We start from the raw sequence: 20,102 nt of genomic DNA, 5'->3' as shown, positions 1-20,102 counted from the left end.
GCTCGGGTCATCTCTGTGGGCTGGCTGTGATCTCTTCTCCAGGCCGTAGCGCTGCTCCATCATTTCCATAATCTGTTGGGAAAACTGCTGCATGAAGTCCCCCGGGTTGAATGTCTGCGGTGGTAGTAGCGCTGCCCTTTCTGCGGTGGTAGCGATGTGGCCCACAGATCGCTCATCTGTCATCAGCGTAGATACCTCGGGTTGCGTGGAGATCTGCGCTGAAGTCACCGTAGCTGAGACTGGTCTCTTCTTGTGATGAATCTCTGGGATGACAATCGGCTGGTCATCGTAGAGTCACAGTTCCGTCAACCGGACAATCTCGGCTGAGAAGGTCCGTGTCGTCTGCACTGACTTCCCCGTGGAGGTGGTCGACGCCCTGGGGGTGCGGAGCCGGCGCTGGGTAGAAGACGACTTCCTAGTCTTAGGCTGTGACGAAGGGACGTCCGGAGTAGCAGGTCTCTTCTTGGAGGTGGCGGACACCATCCCACGCCCCTCCGCCGAGGGAAACTCCAGCGTAACACCAGACGGAAGGGGGTCGTCAGACATCAGTTGACTGGTGAGGGACTCAGCTGGTTTATCTGTCATGACCTGATCAACCCGTCTCAACCTATCTGCAGCACTCCTAAGGACACAAAAAAGGTATTTATTAAATGCAGATTTAGTTAAATGCTGGCAATAAATGCAGCGCGAGCTGGAAGAACATGGTACCGTGCAGCTAGGGCACAGTTGATGAGGGTCAGCAGCAGAGAAACGATATCTACAATTGAAACAGGTTTTCATGAAAATGTAAACAACTGAACAAACACAGACTAAACCGTGAATAAACAGTGCTAAATAAGATTAAATATCAAACCATATTGTTGAAAGATACTAGCTAAACCTCTATGAAGTATAATAGAGGGGGACTAACTAAATAATAAAAGGATATAGTGCCGTATAGGAGACACAGGCGCTCTCACAACCTGCTCACAGGGCGAAGAAGGAGAGAGTGAAGCGTGGGAGAACAGTGGCGCCACTTTTCCCGCCAAAACGGAAACAGGGATAACTCTGGTGAGTAGTGATTTTATGTATGTTTTATTGAAGGGAGCTTCAATAAGGAGATACAAGTGTTCCACTAGGTTCGCAAGAGGAAGAAGACAAGCAAAAAGCATGAGTCAGGATAAGGAAAAATTATATATATCGATCACAATACTCGGTCATGCTTCTTTATTGTTGACATGGATTTCTATTCAAAGGATAATAGTAAGCAGTAGTGTTTTTGATAGCTCCAATTTTCTTTAATGCTAATCCATATCCTTTTCTTGGAACAATGCTTTAAGAGTATCTGTTTATGTATTTCATCAATTTTATGCTTATATGATAAAGAATGAACTTCAGGAAATCAAATGATAAACCTGTGTACTACTGGTTTCCGGTATTAACTTACTCTTCTAGCGACCTTGATTGCATAACGAGTTGTAATTGAGAAAATACTTCATCGAAATGATCAGCTGGTTCCATCATGTCCTCCATGCTTGCACCAACAAGCTGTGAACACAAACACAACTTATTCCTGCAGTCTCAGTTGGAAATATCACAGCTGACAAAGAAATCTAGCAAAAACAAATGTTTGCGACTAACATGGCAATGTCCACCCTCCCCCCAGACAATCCAGTGATCAACAGCATGAGCATACGATGACATTGTTTGCTGAGAAGAAAAAGTATTTTCTTATGCACAGGCACTGATAAGGTAGCGAATATCCTTCAGCGACATGCTAACAACGAAATGATAACAAAATGTAAGAAACTAGGCTCAGATAATAAGTGTGTCCATTGTTACTAAGTTCCCACAAGCAGACTTCCATTTGTTTGAAGTAAACATTATTTATCTGTCTGTCGATTTATTACTGTGTGTGACTTCAGCCTCTAGTCCTAAATCAGAGGCCGTCTAATTGGTCTAGTAAATTTGGGTAGTAATTTTCCCTATAACACCATGAAAATCCACATGGTGCTAAGAGCCAGATTTGGCTCGTAAACTGAAAAGTTTCCATGTCAGTTACCTTGAGCAATTGACAGGAACACTTGACTGTCTCTTTGCCAGGTTGGGATAACAATGTGAGAACCAGATCTTTCAAAATATTTGGAAGGATTTTCATCTTCGTTGTTCTTCCATCTGTTGATGGAACCTGTGCACAAAGCAAGACAGGGAATGAGCAAGTGAGTATGGTTATATGTGTTCAGTGTCCTCACACACAGGAAAAGTGAGGTAGCCTTGTGGTTAAAGAGTTCCCTTGTCACACTGAAGACCCAAGTTAGATTCCCCACATGGGTACAATGTGTGAAGCCCATTTCTGGTGTCTAGACTTCTGATACTGCTGAAATTCTCCCAACAATGGTATAGAATGCAAGACACACAATATCTTCAGAAGCACTTATACACATCTTATACACATCTGGGCCTCCTTTCACAAAGCACTAAGGTGAACGTAAGTCACTAAGTTAACCTTAGTGCAATGTTAAAGAATGGGAGTTAAGGTTAATCTTAGTAAAGGTTGCTTCGTGAAAAGCCCCAGAACACTAGGCTACCCCATCGGCCCTTTTACATTAAGTTTTCGGGTATACAATTACATCACTAACTACGTAGGTACCCATTCATTGTTGGGTAAGCCGGGCCATATTTCAAGCAAAGTCAAAGGACGAAGACTACACTACGTGCTGGGGATGGCTGTCAATGGATCATAGAGATCGATCGTCAGTAAATGAAAATCGACCGATTATTGATAAATATGAGAGAATTAACTTTGAGCAAAAATGACTAAAAAATCTGAAAGAAGTCAACATATTTCACATCAGTGGTGAGTGGTGACATGTAGGCTTGGAATACTAACAAAATACCATCCTAAACATACTTTAGGAGCAGCCCATGAATAAAGAATATTTTCTGAATAAATTTAACAATTACTTTATCCCAATAGATCATGTACAATATTATCTATTACACAATTTTCATACCAATTTTCATTAATAATGATTCCCATGTACGATATTTCCAATTATTAGTCTTTTAGCCAGCCCTTCTTCATGCAACTTGTGTTTCAGTGAGGAGTTTGCCTGAAGCCCCCAAAACTCTCAGGAGGTGAGTTTGTGCATCCAGCGCATAGGACAGAAGGCAAACAAGTCTTGATCAAACAACACAACAGAATCTAAAATGCAGCTGAGCTTAAAAGATAGAGACCAGACACAACATTTATCTCATATCACAAAGTATGCAATAATTCAGCTTATACAATGCAAAGATGATATATTATCATTCCAAACACAAACACATAAAAGTGTTATTACCTCCAAGTTTAGGAATAATTCCCCCATAAATAACGTGAAACCAGTCAGTTCATCAAGTTTGTCTGGAAGCGTGACCAGCAGCTCTCGTTTTTCATATTGTTTCTGACATCTGAAATGAACATTGTAACATCTGTTAGAAAGAATTAGATTGATGAACAGATCTCAGGATGAACAGATTATTCAACAAGTGTTCACTTATTGTAGTTTATTCAGACATCATATTTCATGTGAATCCCGTAATAAAATGGCATATGCTGAGTGGCCATGCTCGTTAATAATAAAGAAACCCATCACATCAGGAAATCACTTCAAAGTTATGATAATTAAGAAATAGTTTTCAGCACCGCAAATAGCTTCGTAAAAGAACTTCTTTCATTTTTACATTCATCACACAATAATACCACTTTATTGAATAGGTCACATACTTCAACATATCTTAAGTATGAAAAGAGTAAAATTTTCTGAGTAAAATTGATATTTTATACTTATCCTGACTCATGTATTATTGCTTGTCTCCTTCCTTTCCTGAACGTTAGTGGAACACTTGTATCTCCTTTTTGAAGCTCCCTTTCAAAATAACAGACGTAAAATCACTACTCACCATGAGTTATGTCCCTCTGGTTTTGGCGGGAAAACAGCGCCACCTGTCTTCCCACAATTCACTCTCTCCGAATAGCTAGCCCGACACTTCGATTTACAGGGAAATCCAAAGTGCATAGCCGGGAGGTTGGGAGGGCTTACCTCATGAGTCAGGATAAGTATAAAATATCAATTTTACTCAGAAAATTACATATTTTTCCTTATCCTGACTCATGTATTATTGCTTGTAGAATCCGTCGGATCTGGTGGTGGGACAAGCCACTTCTGGATTCCAATAAGTGATTTACGTCTTGCATACCCCCCTATGGGAACTTCCTGGTAGCACTTCTAATTTACTGCTAGGCTCTGCTGCTGCTGTAACCCTTTACTTCCAGCTTTCTCTGATGGGGGGACCACAATTGTAAACTTTTGGTTCTTGCTTCTGTTTACATTTTATGTGGATTTTGCAACTCCATCTCTTGATGCGAGCATCAAGTGGAGAAGCGACCCTTTCCTGTACGAGTATGTCCTTACAAGTACTGGGTCTTATGACTTATGCTAGTCTGTCTTAGACTTGCATATGGACTCTAAAGCTGTAACTCTCCTGAGTGTAGGCTTTTGCAAGTCATGTGATAAAAGGGCGAGACTCTGTCTCAGCGCCTCTGTGGAACTGTCAATTGTTGTGCTACAACAAGTGGGCCGAAATGGTGAATGCCTGAGACGTCCTCGGTGGCGATGTCTCTCAGGTAGTGGTTGGCAAACACCATGTCCGATTTCCAGAAGCAGCCCTCCATTATCGTCCTGATAGAGCAATTCCCATGTAGAGTGAGTGTTGACGCCAGAGCTCTAACTTCATGTGGGTTGGAGGCTCTTGGAGGATCAAGTCCTGCTGCTTTGTAGGCCCGTAGTATGACAGTTCTGATCCAGATTGATATCGTCAGTCGGGGAGACCTCCGCCTGTGTCGCTGTCGATATCGGGACGAAAAGACGCTTGAATTTCCGTCTCCTGGTCTGGATCTTTGTAGGTAGACTTTCAATGCTCGTACTGGGCACAAGGATAGGTCCTGCGTATCCTGTGATCCAAGGACTGACGATAGTGCGGGGACGTGGAATTGTCTGTCCGGTTGACCTGGCAGTTGATTCTTTGCTATAAAGTCCCATCTCAGTCCCATATGCACGATGTTTCGATTTTCATCAAATCGTGTCCTCTCAAAGTCCAGAGCATGGATTTCCGACATCCTTGCTGCTGTTGCTAAGACGATCAGGAATAGAGTTTTCTGCGTCAAGAACTCAAAAGATGTCCTATCTAATGGTTCATAAGCGTCACTGGTGAGATGCCATAGAACTATGTTGAGGTCCCACGTCGGAGCTCTAAATCTCTGTTGTTGGTCCTCCAGTTTAAAAGAGCGTAGTAAGGCAAGTAACTCTGGTACCTTCGTCAGTTTTACAATCGTCCTCATAGTGATAACTGAGCTCAATGCCGCTAGGTATGTTGAAAGTGTTGACCCTTTTAACCGCTTCGTTTGTCTTAGGTGACAAAGATAGTCCGCCACTTGAGGGTGTGTCGCTTTTATGGCTGTGAAGTCTGTCTTCAAAGCGTAGGTCTCGAAGCTTCGCCACTTGTCGTCGTACTAGCTGCGTGTTGACATGCGTAAAGCTAGTGTGACCGCTGCTCTGGCGGAATATCCTCTCTTATTCAAGCACGCCTTGATATGGTCCACGCGTGTAGTCGGAACACCTCTGGGCTGCCGTGTGCTTGCTTTGTGTGTGGATGTACTAGCAAGTTCGTCAACTCTGGTAGTTGCAGTTGAGGCGGTCCTAGTTCTTGTATGAGAATGGGGAACCATATTCTCGCTGGCCAGTAAGGCGCGACCAAAATCAGTTGCAGGTCCTTCGTCTGACTGATTTTCTGCAACACTTTCGGTATTAGAGCTGGTGGTGAAAACGCGTAAGCGTTTAGTCCTTCCCAAGAGATGCTTAGAGCATCTGTTGCCCATGCTCGTGGATCTGGTATTGGCGAGACGAATGTTACCAGTTGATTGTTGAATCTTGTGGCAAAATCTATTAGTGGCTCTCCCATCTCTTGTATGATCTGTTTGAAGATCTCTGGATGTAGCATCCATTCTGTTGGGGATGGCTGCGTTGGACGAGATAGTGCGTCTGCTATCACATTCTTGGCTCCTGGAATGTGGCATGCTCTTATGTGGATGTTCAGATTGTCTATTATGCTGAACAGTTGAAAGCAGAGGTCCAGAAGGTTCGCCGACCTTGTTGATCCTTGTCTGTTTATGTAGAACACCACTGTGGAGTTGTCCGTATGTACCGTCAGATGAGCATTCTTCAAAATGCTGGTCCAGTGGAGTATGGTGTTTATCACTGCTTTCATTTCCAGCATGTTGATGTGCAGATCTTTCTCCTCTATGGTCCATTTCCCAGCTGACACTTCGTTGTCGAGGTGTGCTCCCCAACCTTGGAGAGATGCGTCCACATAGAGATGCGTCTTGCACTCCGGCTCTGCTAATTAGGTGCCTCCGCAAATATTCGATCTCTGAGTCCACCATATTAGATATGGTTTTAGTCTGTCCGGGAGTCCGAAGGGGTCCAGTTCGTCCAGATGTACATTCACGAAGACCTGTGTGGGCTCCAGTTCCGACTTGAGGACTGAGTAGGCTCTGCCAGCTTCGTAGTAATAACGGAGAGAGTAGCGCTTGAGATACAATGGCTTGTATCTAGATCCAATGATCGTGAACCCTTGCCGTGTCCGTAAGGGAAATGAAGCAATGTCCGACTCTGTGACTGCCATCGTTATGAAGTCTATATAAAGTTGACTGGCTGCCAATCACCAAAAGTCCGTCCAACGTATGTTGCTGCAATTCGCCTGATGAATCGTCTTCAATGCTGACAGGGAAGGTCTCTAACCCCGTGAAGGCAGCCAAATCACGTAGGTCCCGTCTAACTGGACTGTAATTGAGGCCTTCCTCCCTCGTTGAAAGGTTGTTGTCACTTGTAACCCATTTCCTGATATGTGAACTACGTCCGCCTTCTGCGCAGGGCATTGCCTCTCATGGTCCAATCAAAATGAAGCATTTTGATTCCTTTAGCTTCCTGCGATGTGACGTCACCGGTGTAGCAGCAAAAAGGTCCTTGTAGAATCAAGTGCCGCCGTTGATATCTTATCAACACCCGGTCTTGTCCAAAGCCTTCCGGAGTTACACGAGTAACCATGTGTATAGAGGGTTGACTGGTAAACGCGCGATAATTTTCGCCGCGTAATACCGATGTAGGTAGGCTGTTTTCCTGGCTGCTGTGACTGTTACTTCAGTCCTGAAGATACTGCAGTCGTCCTTTTATACAGATGATCAGCTGAAGTCTACACCTTCTCAGTGCTGCTACTTGTAGACTGCATTCATCGATCTCAATGAAGCGTCGTAAATTACCCTCTTTGTGTTGAAACACACAGGTCCTTGTAGAGTTGATGCTCAACTTTGTTGTAAATTCTACACAGGGAGTCGTTGATGATTTTGTAGTTTCATAGCCTTAGCAAGGCTGCTGCTGAACCACGCCACTGTGAATACCTGCAGATCTGTACAGAAGTGAAGATCTCTATGTGGCCATGAGTCCCGTTATTATCCTCTGATGTAGATATATCTATCCAAATTTCTCAACGATGTGAATCCCGTCCTGGATTCAGTCTGAAGGTCCGCGCTGGTGATGAATTTCGGATAAGAGTACCCCTCTTAAACTTCAACACGTGTCCCTCAGTCTTTGCGGCGGCGAAGATCTTTTCCTTCGAGGGTGATGCTAGGTCCAGTCCATTAGCCATCCCTCTGTATCATGTCCACTGGTATATGATGGTTGAATATCCTTGGAGATCTGCGTGGTGATCTGCGTGGCGCTCTACGTGGTAATCTATGTGGCGATCTAAGTGGCGATCTGCATCTGTATGGCGACCTGCGTGTAGGTGAGCGTCTTCTAGGCCGGGATTGCCTTCCTGGCAATGTATCCCTAAGTGGTGAATCCCGCGACGATCTGCGAGGTGTTGTTGACGCCCTTGAAGATAATTCAGATGACCTTCGCGCAGGTGAGAGATTTTGTTGAGGGTCTGATTCCCGAGACATCTCTCTAGACCTTCTGGGTGGTGTAGGTTTCTTTCTCTGTGAAGTGGGTAGCCTGCGTGAAGGTTCTTCATTAGCCTCATCATCTGATGACTATCTCATTGGTTCTGAAGAGTGTGCCGTCCCGCGCGCAGGTTTGCTGACGTCACGTAGCGTAGATCTGCTCTTAGTCCTAGAGCTAGATTCTCTGGTAGGCCTCTAAGATGTATCATCAGTGTGGGGTCCTTCGTGCAGCTCTGGATCCTCTCTGAGGTTGATGACTTGGGCATGAGAGCCGTCTGGCTATCCGTCATGCGAGGCTCTTTCTTGGTCGGATGAATGTCCCTTCCTTCGCGCAGGTTCGTTGACGTCATGCAGGGTAGGTCTGCTCTTAGTCCTAGAGCTAGAACCTCTTGTAGATATCTCAGAGGCACCACCGGTGTGGGGTCCTTCGTGCAGCACTGGTTCCTCTTGTCGGTTGATGACTTGAGCATGAGAGGCGGCTGCCTGATCATCATGCAAGGTCTTTCCCTGCGCGAAGCGCTTCTCCATCAGGTCCATCATCTGTTGGGAGAATTGCTGCATGAAGGTCCCGGGGGTTGAATGTCTGCGATGATTGTAGAGATGACGCATCTGATAGGGTAGCGATATGGTCCAGGGATCGCTGTACCTCATTGGTACCTGCTGCCAGTGTAGAAGGTAACTCAGACTGCGTTGATAATGTTGCTGACGTTACCGTTGCTGAGGCCTGCGTCTTCTTCTTATGCAGTATCTCTGGGATGAGGATAGGCGGTTCTTCGTACAAGCCTATTTCTTCCATCGGGACGACGATCTCGGCCGAAAGTCCTTTGTAGTCTGCGATGAACCCCCAGTAGATCTCGTTGAAGCCTTAGTAGTATAAGGCTTTTCTGCGACAAAGATGACCTCTTCTTCTTCGTATGGGTTGAGGAGTTGTCCGGACGTAGATGATCTTTCTTCGACGTAATGGCGGACTTCATCCCACCCATCTTCTGAAGACGCCTCGCAGGTCACTGGATGGTAGTATGTCGTGTGACAACGACAAACAGCTCTTTAGGGACTCAGCCGGTTAGCCATGACTTGTAACAGCCGTCTGGATTTATCCCTAGCCGTCTAAGCACAGAAAAAATAATAATTATTAAATTCCAAATTTGTTAAATGCTGACACAATTTACAGCGAGAGCTGGAAGTACATGTTGCTGTGCAACTAGGGCACAATAAATGCGGGTCTGCAGCAGAGAACCTAACCTGCAACGAAAACAGGTTTTCATGAAATGTAAACAAACTGAACAATCACGTAAAAGCCATGAATAAACAGTCAAATTACGAATAAATTTCAAACCATATTGTAGAAGGATACTCCCTAAAACCTTATAAGGTAACTTATAGGGAAAATAACTAATTAATCAAAGGATACAGTGCCGTATTGGAGACACAGGTGCTCTCCCAACCGTCCACTAGGGCGAAGAAGGAGAGAGTAAAGCGTGGGAAGACAGGTGGCGCTGTTTTCCCGCCAAAACCAGAGGGACATAACTCATGGTGAGTAGTGATTTTACGTCTGCTATTTTGAAAGGGAGCTTCAAAAAGGAGATACAAGTGTTCCACTAACATTCGGGAAAGGAAGGAGACAAGCAATAATACATGAGTCAGGATAAGGAAAAATAAATATATATACACATGAAAAGATCTTAAGTATGACAAGATATACTTCATAGTCATGTAAAAATCTTGACAACTCAGGTTTAGTGGAAATGCCATGATATTACAGTTTCTAATCAATACTGGACTTATGAAACCATTTGCTATGCTAAAACATACCTTTTCAAAAAGGCATTCCTGAATGTATTGAACAAAGCGTGATCTTTGAGTCTGCTGCATATCTGTTGACATATTCTGGCCCCTGTGTATCGAAAATTGGCCTCAGCAACACTCTGAAAAATGCCAAAAATACATACAAGACACCCTAACCTAATTTGTAAATAAACAGGAATCCAACACACAATTCCAATTTAAGTTTGTAATAAGTGATATGAATGTACCATGTTCGATGTGCTTCAAGCCACCATTTAAGGAAAACACATGCTTTCTGTTATTGGAGTAGACCTCTTCTTCATTATGTATATACTTTGAAGCAGAATAAAGTGAGTGAGTGAGTATGATTTTAAGCAATATTCCAGCAATATCATGGCTGGGAACACTAGAAATGGGCTTCACCCATTGTACCCATGTGGGGTATTGAACCCAGGTCTTCGGCATGATGAGCAAACGCTTTAACCGAAAGGCTACCCCACTGCCCCAGCAGAATATGGATATGCTACAGTTTGTAATGACATGTGAGGACCTTGTTACACCTTTGTTCTGCTGAATGCACTAACAGGAGTGAAATTACAGCAGTATTATGGATGACTATGAAGACGAATGTGCCATGAGGGCTGCAACGAATCCAATGTGAAGTGACCATGATACCCATCACAAACATAAGGCATTGAATATGAATATTGAAAAGCGAATACAAAAAGTCAGAATTATTCAATATATTCAGTGAAATACAAGAAAAAATTGTGTCCAAGGACACGGATGCCCCCGCTGCTGTAGGAAGAGTTCCCTACACTGAGTACACATCTTTCGAGTCCCAATGGAACACATGTATAAGCTTAATCAATTCTGCTTAGTACTTTTTGTGGAGAAGTGGATAGACTTAATCCCCTATTTCACTATCATTAGAGAGAAATTCAACCAAATTTATCTAAGTTCAAATGTCTCTAAACATACAAAAAAAACCTATAAAATACAAAAACAAAATATGAGATGCACACACCTTTAGAGTCTCTATAAAAGACATATGTAAGCTAAATGAGTTTTGTGCAGTGGTTTTTGAGGAGAACTGGATAAAGTACACCCCCTGTTGTATGGGACGAACAGGATGAATAGAACCAAATTCAACTAAGTTCAAACATCTGTAGAAGTGACAAAATTAAGAAATTGGATGAACAAGGTATGGGATGCACACCTTTAGAGTCCCAATGAAACACACATAGAAGCTCAATCAATTCTGCTGAGCAGCTTTTGTGGAGAAGTGGATAGACTTCATTCCCTATAACACTATATCCAGAGAGAAATTCAACAAAATTTATCTAAGTTCAAACGGCATTAAAATTGGAAAAATAAATAAAATACAAAATCAAAATATGAGATGCACGCCTTTAGAGTCCCTATAAAGCACATGTTTAATCTAAATGTATTCCATAAAGTAGTTTTTGAGGAGAAGTGGATAATGTACACCCCCTGTTGGATGGAACGAACACTGGCTGAATAGAACAAAATTCAACTAAGTTCAAACATCTGTAAAAGTGACCAAATTCAGAAATTGCATAAAAAATTATGAAATGCACACCTTTAGAGTCCCTACAAAAGACATGTAGAAGTTCATTCAATTCTGTTGAGCAGTTTTAGTGGAGAAGTGGATAGACTTCATCCCCTATTACACTATCATCATAGAGAAATTCAGCAAAATGTACCTAAGTTCAAATGTCTCTAAACTTACAAAAAAAACCAATAAAATACAAAAACAAAATATGAGATGCAAACCATTAGAGTCCCAAGAAAGCCCATGTATAATAAGTTCATTGAATTCCACAGAGCGGTTATGGTGGAGAAGTGGATAGAATACATTCCCTGTTTCGTACGGACGGATGGACGGACACCGAGGGTAACCCTATATGCCCCAGCCATATATGGCGGGGGCATAAAAAACGAAATAATTATTTCATGTTTTGACCATGCTGACAGTGTTAATTTATCACAACATTGACCCATGACCACATTACTATAAAATTCAAAATACAGGAATGCTGCATATCTTGTTTTGATAAATAAACCCAAATTCAAGTAAAATCACTACTTTTCCAAACTTCATGAATATTAGATTGCAAATAATGAATTGATTCATGATAAGGTTTGATTAACTAAAACTGTGAGTGAATCGTAGCAGACACTGGTGTAACCATGCTTAATTTTCATTAGAAACAGTACTGTCCAGATTATAAGTGTCACTGCGTTTTGTTTGTCCATGAATAATGAAGAAACTCACCTGGAGAAATAATACGTCAATTATCTCTGCGAGGTGTTCAGAAGTGGTGACCCCATGTCTGAACTTCTCGCACAAGGGTCGCATGTACTCTTCCACATTGCCGGGACTGGTGTTCAGTATCCTCAATGTCTGTTTGAATTCCTCCAGGACGGGATCATAGTCAATCTGAGAGAAGATCAAATGTCATCAGTGTACATCTCACTAAAATCAAATCGCTTGTTGCAAAATATTGTATATCTCCATTCGATCCCAAACACACTCCATCACATGTTATGTCAGGTGATCTATATACTGAGCATTTTGGGTAGTACATCTGGAAAGTTTCTGAATTTCAACTACAAAAAAGTAAACGAGCTGTTGAAAATGGAAAAAATAATAGGCTAGCTATGTTGTGGATACTTTGCATACTAGGTTAACCTGACATGACCTTACATCAACATCTTTCAAGGGTTGTCAGATACTGAGAGACAGACATTGAATCTATGTAGATGATGTGAAGTGAAGTCTACTGAAGGAACAGAAATAATTTTAAAACCTAACTTGGATTTATAGACACTTGCACCATAAAACCTTTTCACCATACAAATACTAACATTTACTTTCCTAACACTGTTTCACATTATCTACTTGTAAGCTTCTTAATGGGCAATTCTGCACAGAACATAGCCTACTTCAGAGAGAGAAATGTTCCTTATAGAAAATGTATACGAGTCTCGAGTTCAGTTAACACTAGTTAGGAAACAGGTCATTGTGTCTTCTTGACCTGAAATCAGTGAATGTTTCTTAATAGGCCAGACAAACCAGTGACCAAAAACTTAAGTAAAAAAGGTGATGACCCCATCCACACACCATCCTCACCCAGCACAATCTCCCACCAATGACTTGGCCTGGGCATCCTATCCATGCACCATCCTCATCCTGCACAATCCCCCACCCCAAAATCACTTGGCCTGAACACCTCATCCATACACCACCATCATCATGCACAATCCCCCCCATCCCTCCAATCACTTGGCCTGGGCACTCTATCCATACACCATCCTCATCCTGCACAATCCCACCCAATCACTTGGCCTGAGCACCCCATCCATACACCACCTTCATCATGCACAATCCCCCCACCCCTCCATGACTTGGCCCGGGCACTCTATCCATACATCACATTCATCATGCACAATCCCCAATCACCTTAATCCCTCCAATCACCTTGGCCTGGGCACTCTATCCATACACCACATTCATCATGCACAATCCCCCTAATCCCACCCAATCACTTGGCCTGGGCACCACATCCATACACCACCTTCATCATGCACAATCCCCACCCCTCCATGACTTGGCCTGGGCACTCTATCCATGCACCACCATCCTCATCATGCACAATCCCCATCCCTCCAATCACCTTGGCCTGGGCACTCTATCCATACACCACATTCATCATGCACAATCCCCCATCCCACCCAATCACCTTGGCCTGAGCACCACATCCATACACCATCCTTCATCATGCACAATCCCCCACCCTCCATGACTTGGCCTGGGCACCCTATCCATACACCACCTTCATCATGCACAATCCCCCCCATCCCTCCATCACACTTGGCCTGGGCACTCTATCCATACACCATCCTCATCCTGCACAATCCCCCCATCCCTCCATGACTTGGCCTGGGCACTCTATCCATACACCACCTTCATCATGCACAATCCCCCCACCCCTCCATGACTTGGCCTGGGCACTCTATCCATACACCACCTTCATCATGCACAATCCCCCCATCCCTCCAATCACCTTGGCCTGGGCACTCTATCCATACACCATCCTCATCCTGCACAATCCCCCACCCAATCACTTGGCCTGAGCACCCTATCCATACACCATCCTCATCATGCACAATCCCCCACCCCTCCATGACTTGGCATGGGCACTCTATCCATACACCACCTTCATCATGCACAATCCCTCTCCATCCTCCAATGACTTGGCTTGGCCTGGGCACTCTATCCATACACCATCCTCATCATGCACAATCCCCCCATCCCTCCAATCACCTTGGCCTGGGCACTCTATCCATACACCATCCTCATCCTGCACAATCCCCCACCCTCCATGACTTGGCCTGGGCACTCTATCCATACACCATCCTCATCCTGCACAATCCCCCACCCCTCCATGATTTGGCCTGGGCACTCTATCCATGCACCATCCTCATCCTGCACAATCCCCCAATCACTTGGCCTGAGCACTAGGGGTGGGCTATAATACCGGTTAACCGGTATATTGCAATTCGAACTTCACAATACAATATATTGCGGTACACTTTTCGCTAACCGGTTCACCCGATGACGATCGGTAATTTTCATGATGTTGTCAAAACTACTAATACCATTTGTATTTCCTTTATATTATTACACAGTAATAGTTTTGAGAATGTTTATTGGTCATATAATTGCATTTGTGTGACTTTTAAACTATATAGATAAAAAAATAGTTTGGTAACGGCACTCGTTGTAAGGATAAACAAACCAAAATGGCGGACGAAGCTGCAGACACTTTTTCTCGAGTTCCAAACTTAAAAGCGAAGTCTTCAATTTGGAAACATTTTGAATTGATCTCTTGTAATTACATTTGAGTGGCCAGTGGCATTGTTTCAAAAGAAAGGAAACAATAGTTTAATTACCTTAAATCATGTGCTACACTTTCACAATATATTGCAATACATATTGCAATACGCCAACACATATCACAATATATCGCAATACGAAAATTTTGGCAATACCCAACCCTACTGAGCACCCCATCCATACATCATCCTCATCCATACAACATGCACAGTTCGAAAGGGACAATTTCTAACAGAATTGTTGCAGGACAGACCTAGTTAATCTTACCTCAATAGCAGACATCCAAATGCATGATCATAAATATTGCACTGGCAAAGAAAACAATCTTACAAAAGTTCTTTCAATAAGTACGGTTTGAGCAATTTTGAATGTAATGAAAATAGTGGCAAGGCAATGAAAGCACTCAAATAAGCATAAGCTCAGATAGTCGTCATCTGTGATGGCAAAATAAATACATCACCCAAACCATTAACTTTATTAAAGTTGGGATATATGTCTCCATTTATGCATTTCGAAATAGGTAACTATTTTAGTCCAGAGAATCACCATGTATCCATAGCATACATCTACTACCTGACCTTTTCAGATACAATGGCTTGTTAATGACCACCGCTTGAATTTTATCTGTTGTACGAAAACTTCATGCCGTTTTTCACACAGAGTCTTGTACGAGTCCTTTGGAGTTATCACTGAACAGTATTTCACCTACAGCTGCTATCAGTTGCAATTGTTACATGCACACAATGAACCAAGTCACTCATCTACACTATCAGATCCACTTGGTGACATCTTACAAAAAGCACAGGTTGCTGGGAACAAGCTTTAATTCTGAATCCCACAAGTTTTTTGTGTTGCACAACATTCCTCCATCATCCTGTATCCATGGACTTACGAACTATTGCAACAATAGCATTAACATTTGGAAGACAACTTCTTTACTCTATTATGATGTGAAGTTGTGGGACAGATCACTGCACCATTGTCAAGCAAGACAAATGTACAAGTTCTATACCAGCATGTAGCATCATAATAGAAAACAGAAGTATTCCTCCATGAACTATCTTGCATCTACTGTCACTTACCAACTTGAAAAATGCAATCAAACAGTTTGCACAGTACTTGACCAAAGATCAAAGTAAACAAATTGACTATACCCTTCATCAACACTAAAATAAATTGATTATTATACATTACCAATATGACAAAGTAAATCCATTTGTGTATGTGCAATAACTCTACCTCGAATAATCTACAGACCACGAGTTTGGCCTGCATTCTGATTGTACTTGTGCATGCATGTGGAGAAGGAATGAGTACTACCTGCTGAGGTTGTGAGTACACATCAGCACTCATCTGCTGTCTGGGCACAAACACAGGGGCGGAAGCGGACAGTGTGGGGGGCTTATAGCCAGATCGACCCTACAACAAAGTCAGCAGTGCTGTCACTTGATATTCACACAAGGGCAACAAATGAAAACCAAAAAAGATTATATTCTGGAATTGCAGTTAGGTTGAAGGTTATTTTTTTGTTTTAAAAGTAGTCCCCCCCCCCTAAAATGATTAAAACTTACATCACGTGTATACAAAAAATGATTTGCTTACAAGACTAGTACAACAATTGTCTATGCTTAAGTGATGTTGTTCATGGCTAGTAAAAAATGACAGAAACAAAACTGCAATATTATTAGAAGATAGTGTTTCAGAAAATATTATCTCCCTTGGAACAAGTAAATATCAAGTGTCTAACAAATGAAGCATTAGGCCCAAAGTCCAGTACTTTTAAAGCAGAAAATGAATGCTACTGCAGTATTACTATCTTCACTTAACAAATTAATGATCACATATGCAACTGGCATCTTTCTTATAAGTTCTTAAACTATATGTACAGCCAAGTACAATAGCCAAGTTAACAGTAACAGGGCGGTGGGGTAGCCTAGTGGTTAAAGCGTTGGCTCGTCACGCCGAAGACCCGGGTTCGAATCCCCACATGGGTACAATATGTGAAGCCCATTTCTGGTGTCCCCCCGTGATGTTGCTGGAATATTGCTAAAAGCGGCGTAAAACCAAACTCAGTCAGTCAGTCAGTCAGTTAACAGTAACACGCAACCCCTTCATTTCATACTCATTTGTCAATTTAGTGCTTAATTTCTTTCCTTCCAAAGCTGAAATTATTACTTGAATTTTCTTAAAAATGTTTCCTAAAGTTACAGTTTGGGTGGAAACTTACACTATTGCAGAAAATCAACAGTGAGTGTTTGGGGCATTTGAATTTTTAGGAATATCTTGAGTAAAAACATCTATGTAAAATGTGGATCTGCTCTGAAATTAAGAAAAATGTTTGGTATATTCAGGGACCAAAGAGCTCCTGTGTTTGTATTTAATAAATACAGAAAGTCTCACCGGGCATCAGTAACCATGGTAACCAAACTGAAAGTTAGTTTGCCTTGAAGAATAAGTCCATATCAGCTTGAAAAATAAGCCAAACAACTACTTTATCATACCAAAACAGCTTCTCCTTAATTCAATAATCACATGCTAGATAAAAATATATTGACACTTATACAGAAGAGAAAATGCTAGTTTGGGATGATTATTTTTTTCTTGTGATTTTTATCTGCACAACTGATACATTGTAAACAAAAGGTGGCTGACAGCTATTGTTTTCAAAACAGCTAAAAACAGTTTCTGAAATGAAGCCAGCATTACCAATCTGAAGTGATAGAGGAGAAGGAAAACAGGTTGCGTAGCTTACCTAATATTATTTTATGTGAATTAAATAGATAGTATAGGGTTCAGAAACAAGGAAAAACTGGCAACATGTGATTTTAACAACAGATGTACTTGATGAATGTTATGTTACACACTTAAAGATTGATTTCTCTCTTCAGCATGTTGAGTAATGGGACAAAAGAAAAGGAGATGACCAAGGGAGATAATTCACAAAAGGTTTTCTTAACTTTGATCTATGCCCATCTTACATGTATTTCTGTTGTCAGTAGTTTTCTGGGATGTATTGATTGGAGTCAACCACAGGCAAATTGTAGCTCAAATAGGGTTGCGCAACAAAGAGAAAATGACCAGTCTTCCCATATGCGAGCGAAGCGAGCAAAGGTTGAACTGGAATCTGGCAGGGGTAATGGAGGCGAAGAACGATTTGACATGCCATAATGGCTCTTAAAATGTTGAATTAAATATATTGTATGTGAGTAATTATTAAATATGAGGTTGGAAATCTGAGAGCACAACTCTGTGAGGAAATGAGTGTCTACCTTTGATGATGGCGATATTTTATTTTGACATTAAAAATATTTTTCGAACCGAAGTGAGGGAAGCACGTTGCAAACCTGTGCTCGCTTCGCTCACATATGGGAAGACTGGTCATTTTCTCTTTGTTGCACAACCCTATTTGCTCTATAATTTGACTGTGAGTCAACAAAATTTTTAGTTCTGCAATAGTGTAATAAATAGGTCATGAGAATGTAGTGGAGCGTGTCATAATGTTTCCACCTGATGCCAGTCATATTTTAAACATTAACAGTTAATAAGTCTATGTATTTTAGGGTCAACATGGTCATGTCTATTTAGAATCAGGAATTGCACAAAAGCTTTTGGCAAAAAAGTGCACAGACAAACATAAAAACATAGAAGAGAATCAGAAAGAGGCATGAAAACTAAATAATTGAATTTCTTGTGCAGTTTGACTTTAGCCACTAGTCTCAAGCCTCAGTCTAGAACAATTTTGTTTAGTCTAGTAAGCTCACCTAGTAATAGTCCAAATAATCATGATAATACATGTATCACTAAAATCTATTGAAAACAATGCAAACAATGAACAATATGGCATAAACGTTTTAGGGTACATACTGCTTCAGAATTAATAATGAATTGATTGTTGTACAAAACACATATAACAGCTGTTACAAAATATCAATCTTCTAATGCCTATTTTCAATAAGAAAGTTCTAGTCGGCCTTCCAGTGACAAATACAACCAATATTCTTCAGAATCATCAGATAAATATTGACTTACTGATGATCCACCAAATCTGGGAACAAATTCAGGAGCACTTGCAGACAAGTTGGAGGCTTTCGTCTGACCTCCCCCTATAAAAAACAAACACTTAAGTTATAGGAATATTACATATTCTTGGTATGATGCTGTTCATGTTTACACTATTTAAAAAAACAACTGTATGAACAATACAAACAAACATCTTAATCTATCCAACATACATCATCAGACTATTTTGGTGAGGGTTTTATGTGTCAACTGAAGTTACACCTTGACTGTAGCATGTTTCACATGGTCTTTGCTCAATCAGATAACATAAATACGAACTGAAGTGATATTTCATTTGGAAAAATGTCCTCACTAAAGTGAACAATATAGTCATGCTCTTTCTGGTAAATAATATTTCACAAATGATTCAATAATAATGTCCCACACAGTAATTTACAAAATATAAATGTAATTTCGATACAATTTTTGCACTACAAAAAAGCATGCTGAAAAGTATTCCAATATTCACTGTTTCATAAACTGATCACACTGACATATCATAACCAAATCTCTGGTTATGACATAGGACTTGGCAGTATGTCACTAACTTATTACAAACATCTTTATCTTAAACATAAGCAATCATCAGAGTATTAACAATGTCTGTGTGACACAAGCCCCTTGTAATAGTGAGCGTGAACACCGTTGTTAAAGAATGTAGTCCACAAACATATAACCTGAAGACATACAAATCTTATCAACTGCTAACATATAAAATAGTACTTTCATATCTGTCAGATGAATAGAAAACAATAATATGGCTCAAACAATACCAAATGATACTTAACAGTGGTACTTAACACGATATTACATGAATTTTGGTTAATCTTTTCAGATTCAAATGGAGCACATTTGGATGACACTGAATAATTAGCATTTTCATTCTTCCATGAAATAATAACCGTTATTATGGTTTGGCAATATTCATGAAAAGGGCATTACGTCGGTTACTGAATATTTATACTGTGCTCATGTACAACAAAAATGATCCATATGGTTTGCAAAACATCACACCATGGTTATTTAGCAGACGAGATATTGTCTCTTCCTTTGGCTGCCGCAATCCTGAATTCGTATTTTCTCCTGCTGGCATGTCGTCTTTGCTTTGTTGACCTCCACAAGAAGCCATTGCTTCAAATAAGCAACAACCAAAATTTTGATCGACTTCTTCAGGAGTTTGCTAAGAATGTAAAGTCTGCGAAAATTCAGCCTGCCCGTCTTCCTTCCCAGATTTCTCTTCGCTCCGTAACATTTGATATCAAGAAATGATGTTCTTACGATATATTTAGTTGAAAAGCAAAACATTATTCACCC

The 20,102-nt window shown here is 41.4% G+C and overlaps 1 protein-coding gene across 2 annotated transcripts in view; it reads right to left on the bottom strand.

Annotated features, from left to right (window-relative positions):
- LOC124291564 (polyadenylate-binding protein-interacting protein 1-like) overlaps positions 1–20,029 on the bottom strand; it is a 31,022-nt gene extending 10,993 nt beyond the window's left edge. The window contains exons 1-8 of one of the 2 annotated variants that reach the window (XM_046728583.1): positions 19,803–20,029; positions 18,759–18,832; positions 16,050–16,148; positions 12,105–12,269; positions 9,833–9,945; positions 3,324–3,432; positions 2,042–2,167; positions 1,427–1,527 (exon numbers count right to left, since the gene is read on the bottom strand). In XM_046728583.1, coding sequence (XP_046584539.1) covers positions 1,427–1,527; positions 2,042–2,167; positions 3,324–3,432; positions 9,833–9,945; positions 12,105–12,269; positions 16,050–16,148; positions 18,759–18,832; positions 19,803–19,917 — 902 coding nt within the window. In that variant the 5' untranslated portion in view covers positions 19,918–20,029. The remainder of the gene's footprint in view (positions 1–1,426; positions 1,528–2,041; positions 2,168–3,323; positions 3,433–9,832; positions 9,946–12,104; positions 12,270–16,049; positions 16,149–18,758; positions 18,833–19,802) is intronic. The other variant, XM_046728584.1, reaches the window with a different exon arrangement.
- Positions 20,030–20,102: the final 73 nt, after the last annotated feature.

The sequence above is a fragment of the Haliotis rubra genome, unplaced genomic scaffold, assembly GCF_003918875.1.
Source record: "Haliotis rubra isolate DU_JTF1 unplaced genomic scaffold, ASM391887v1 Scf497, whole genome shotgun sequence".
NCBI classification, from domain to species: domain Eukaryota; kingdom Metazoa; phylum Mollusca; class Gastropoda; order Lepetellida; family Haliotidae; genus Haliotis; species Haliotis rubra.
This window is presented reverse-complemented; position numbering and strand designations above follow the sequence as displayed.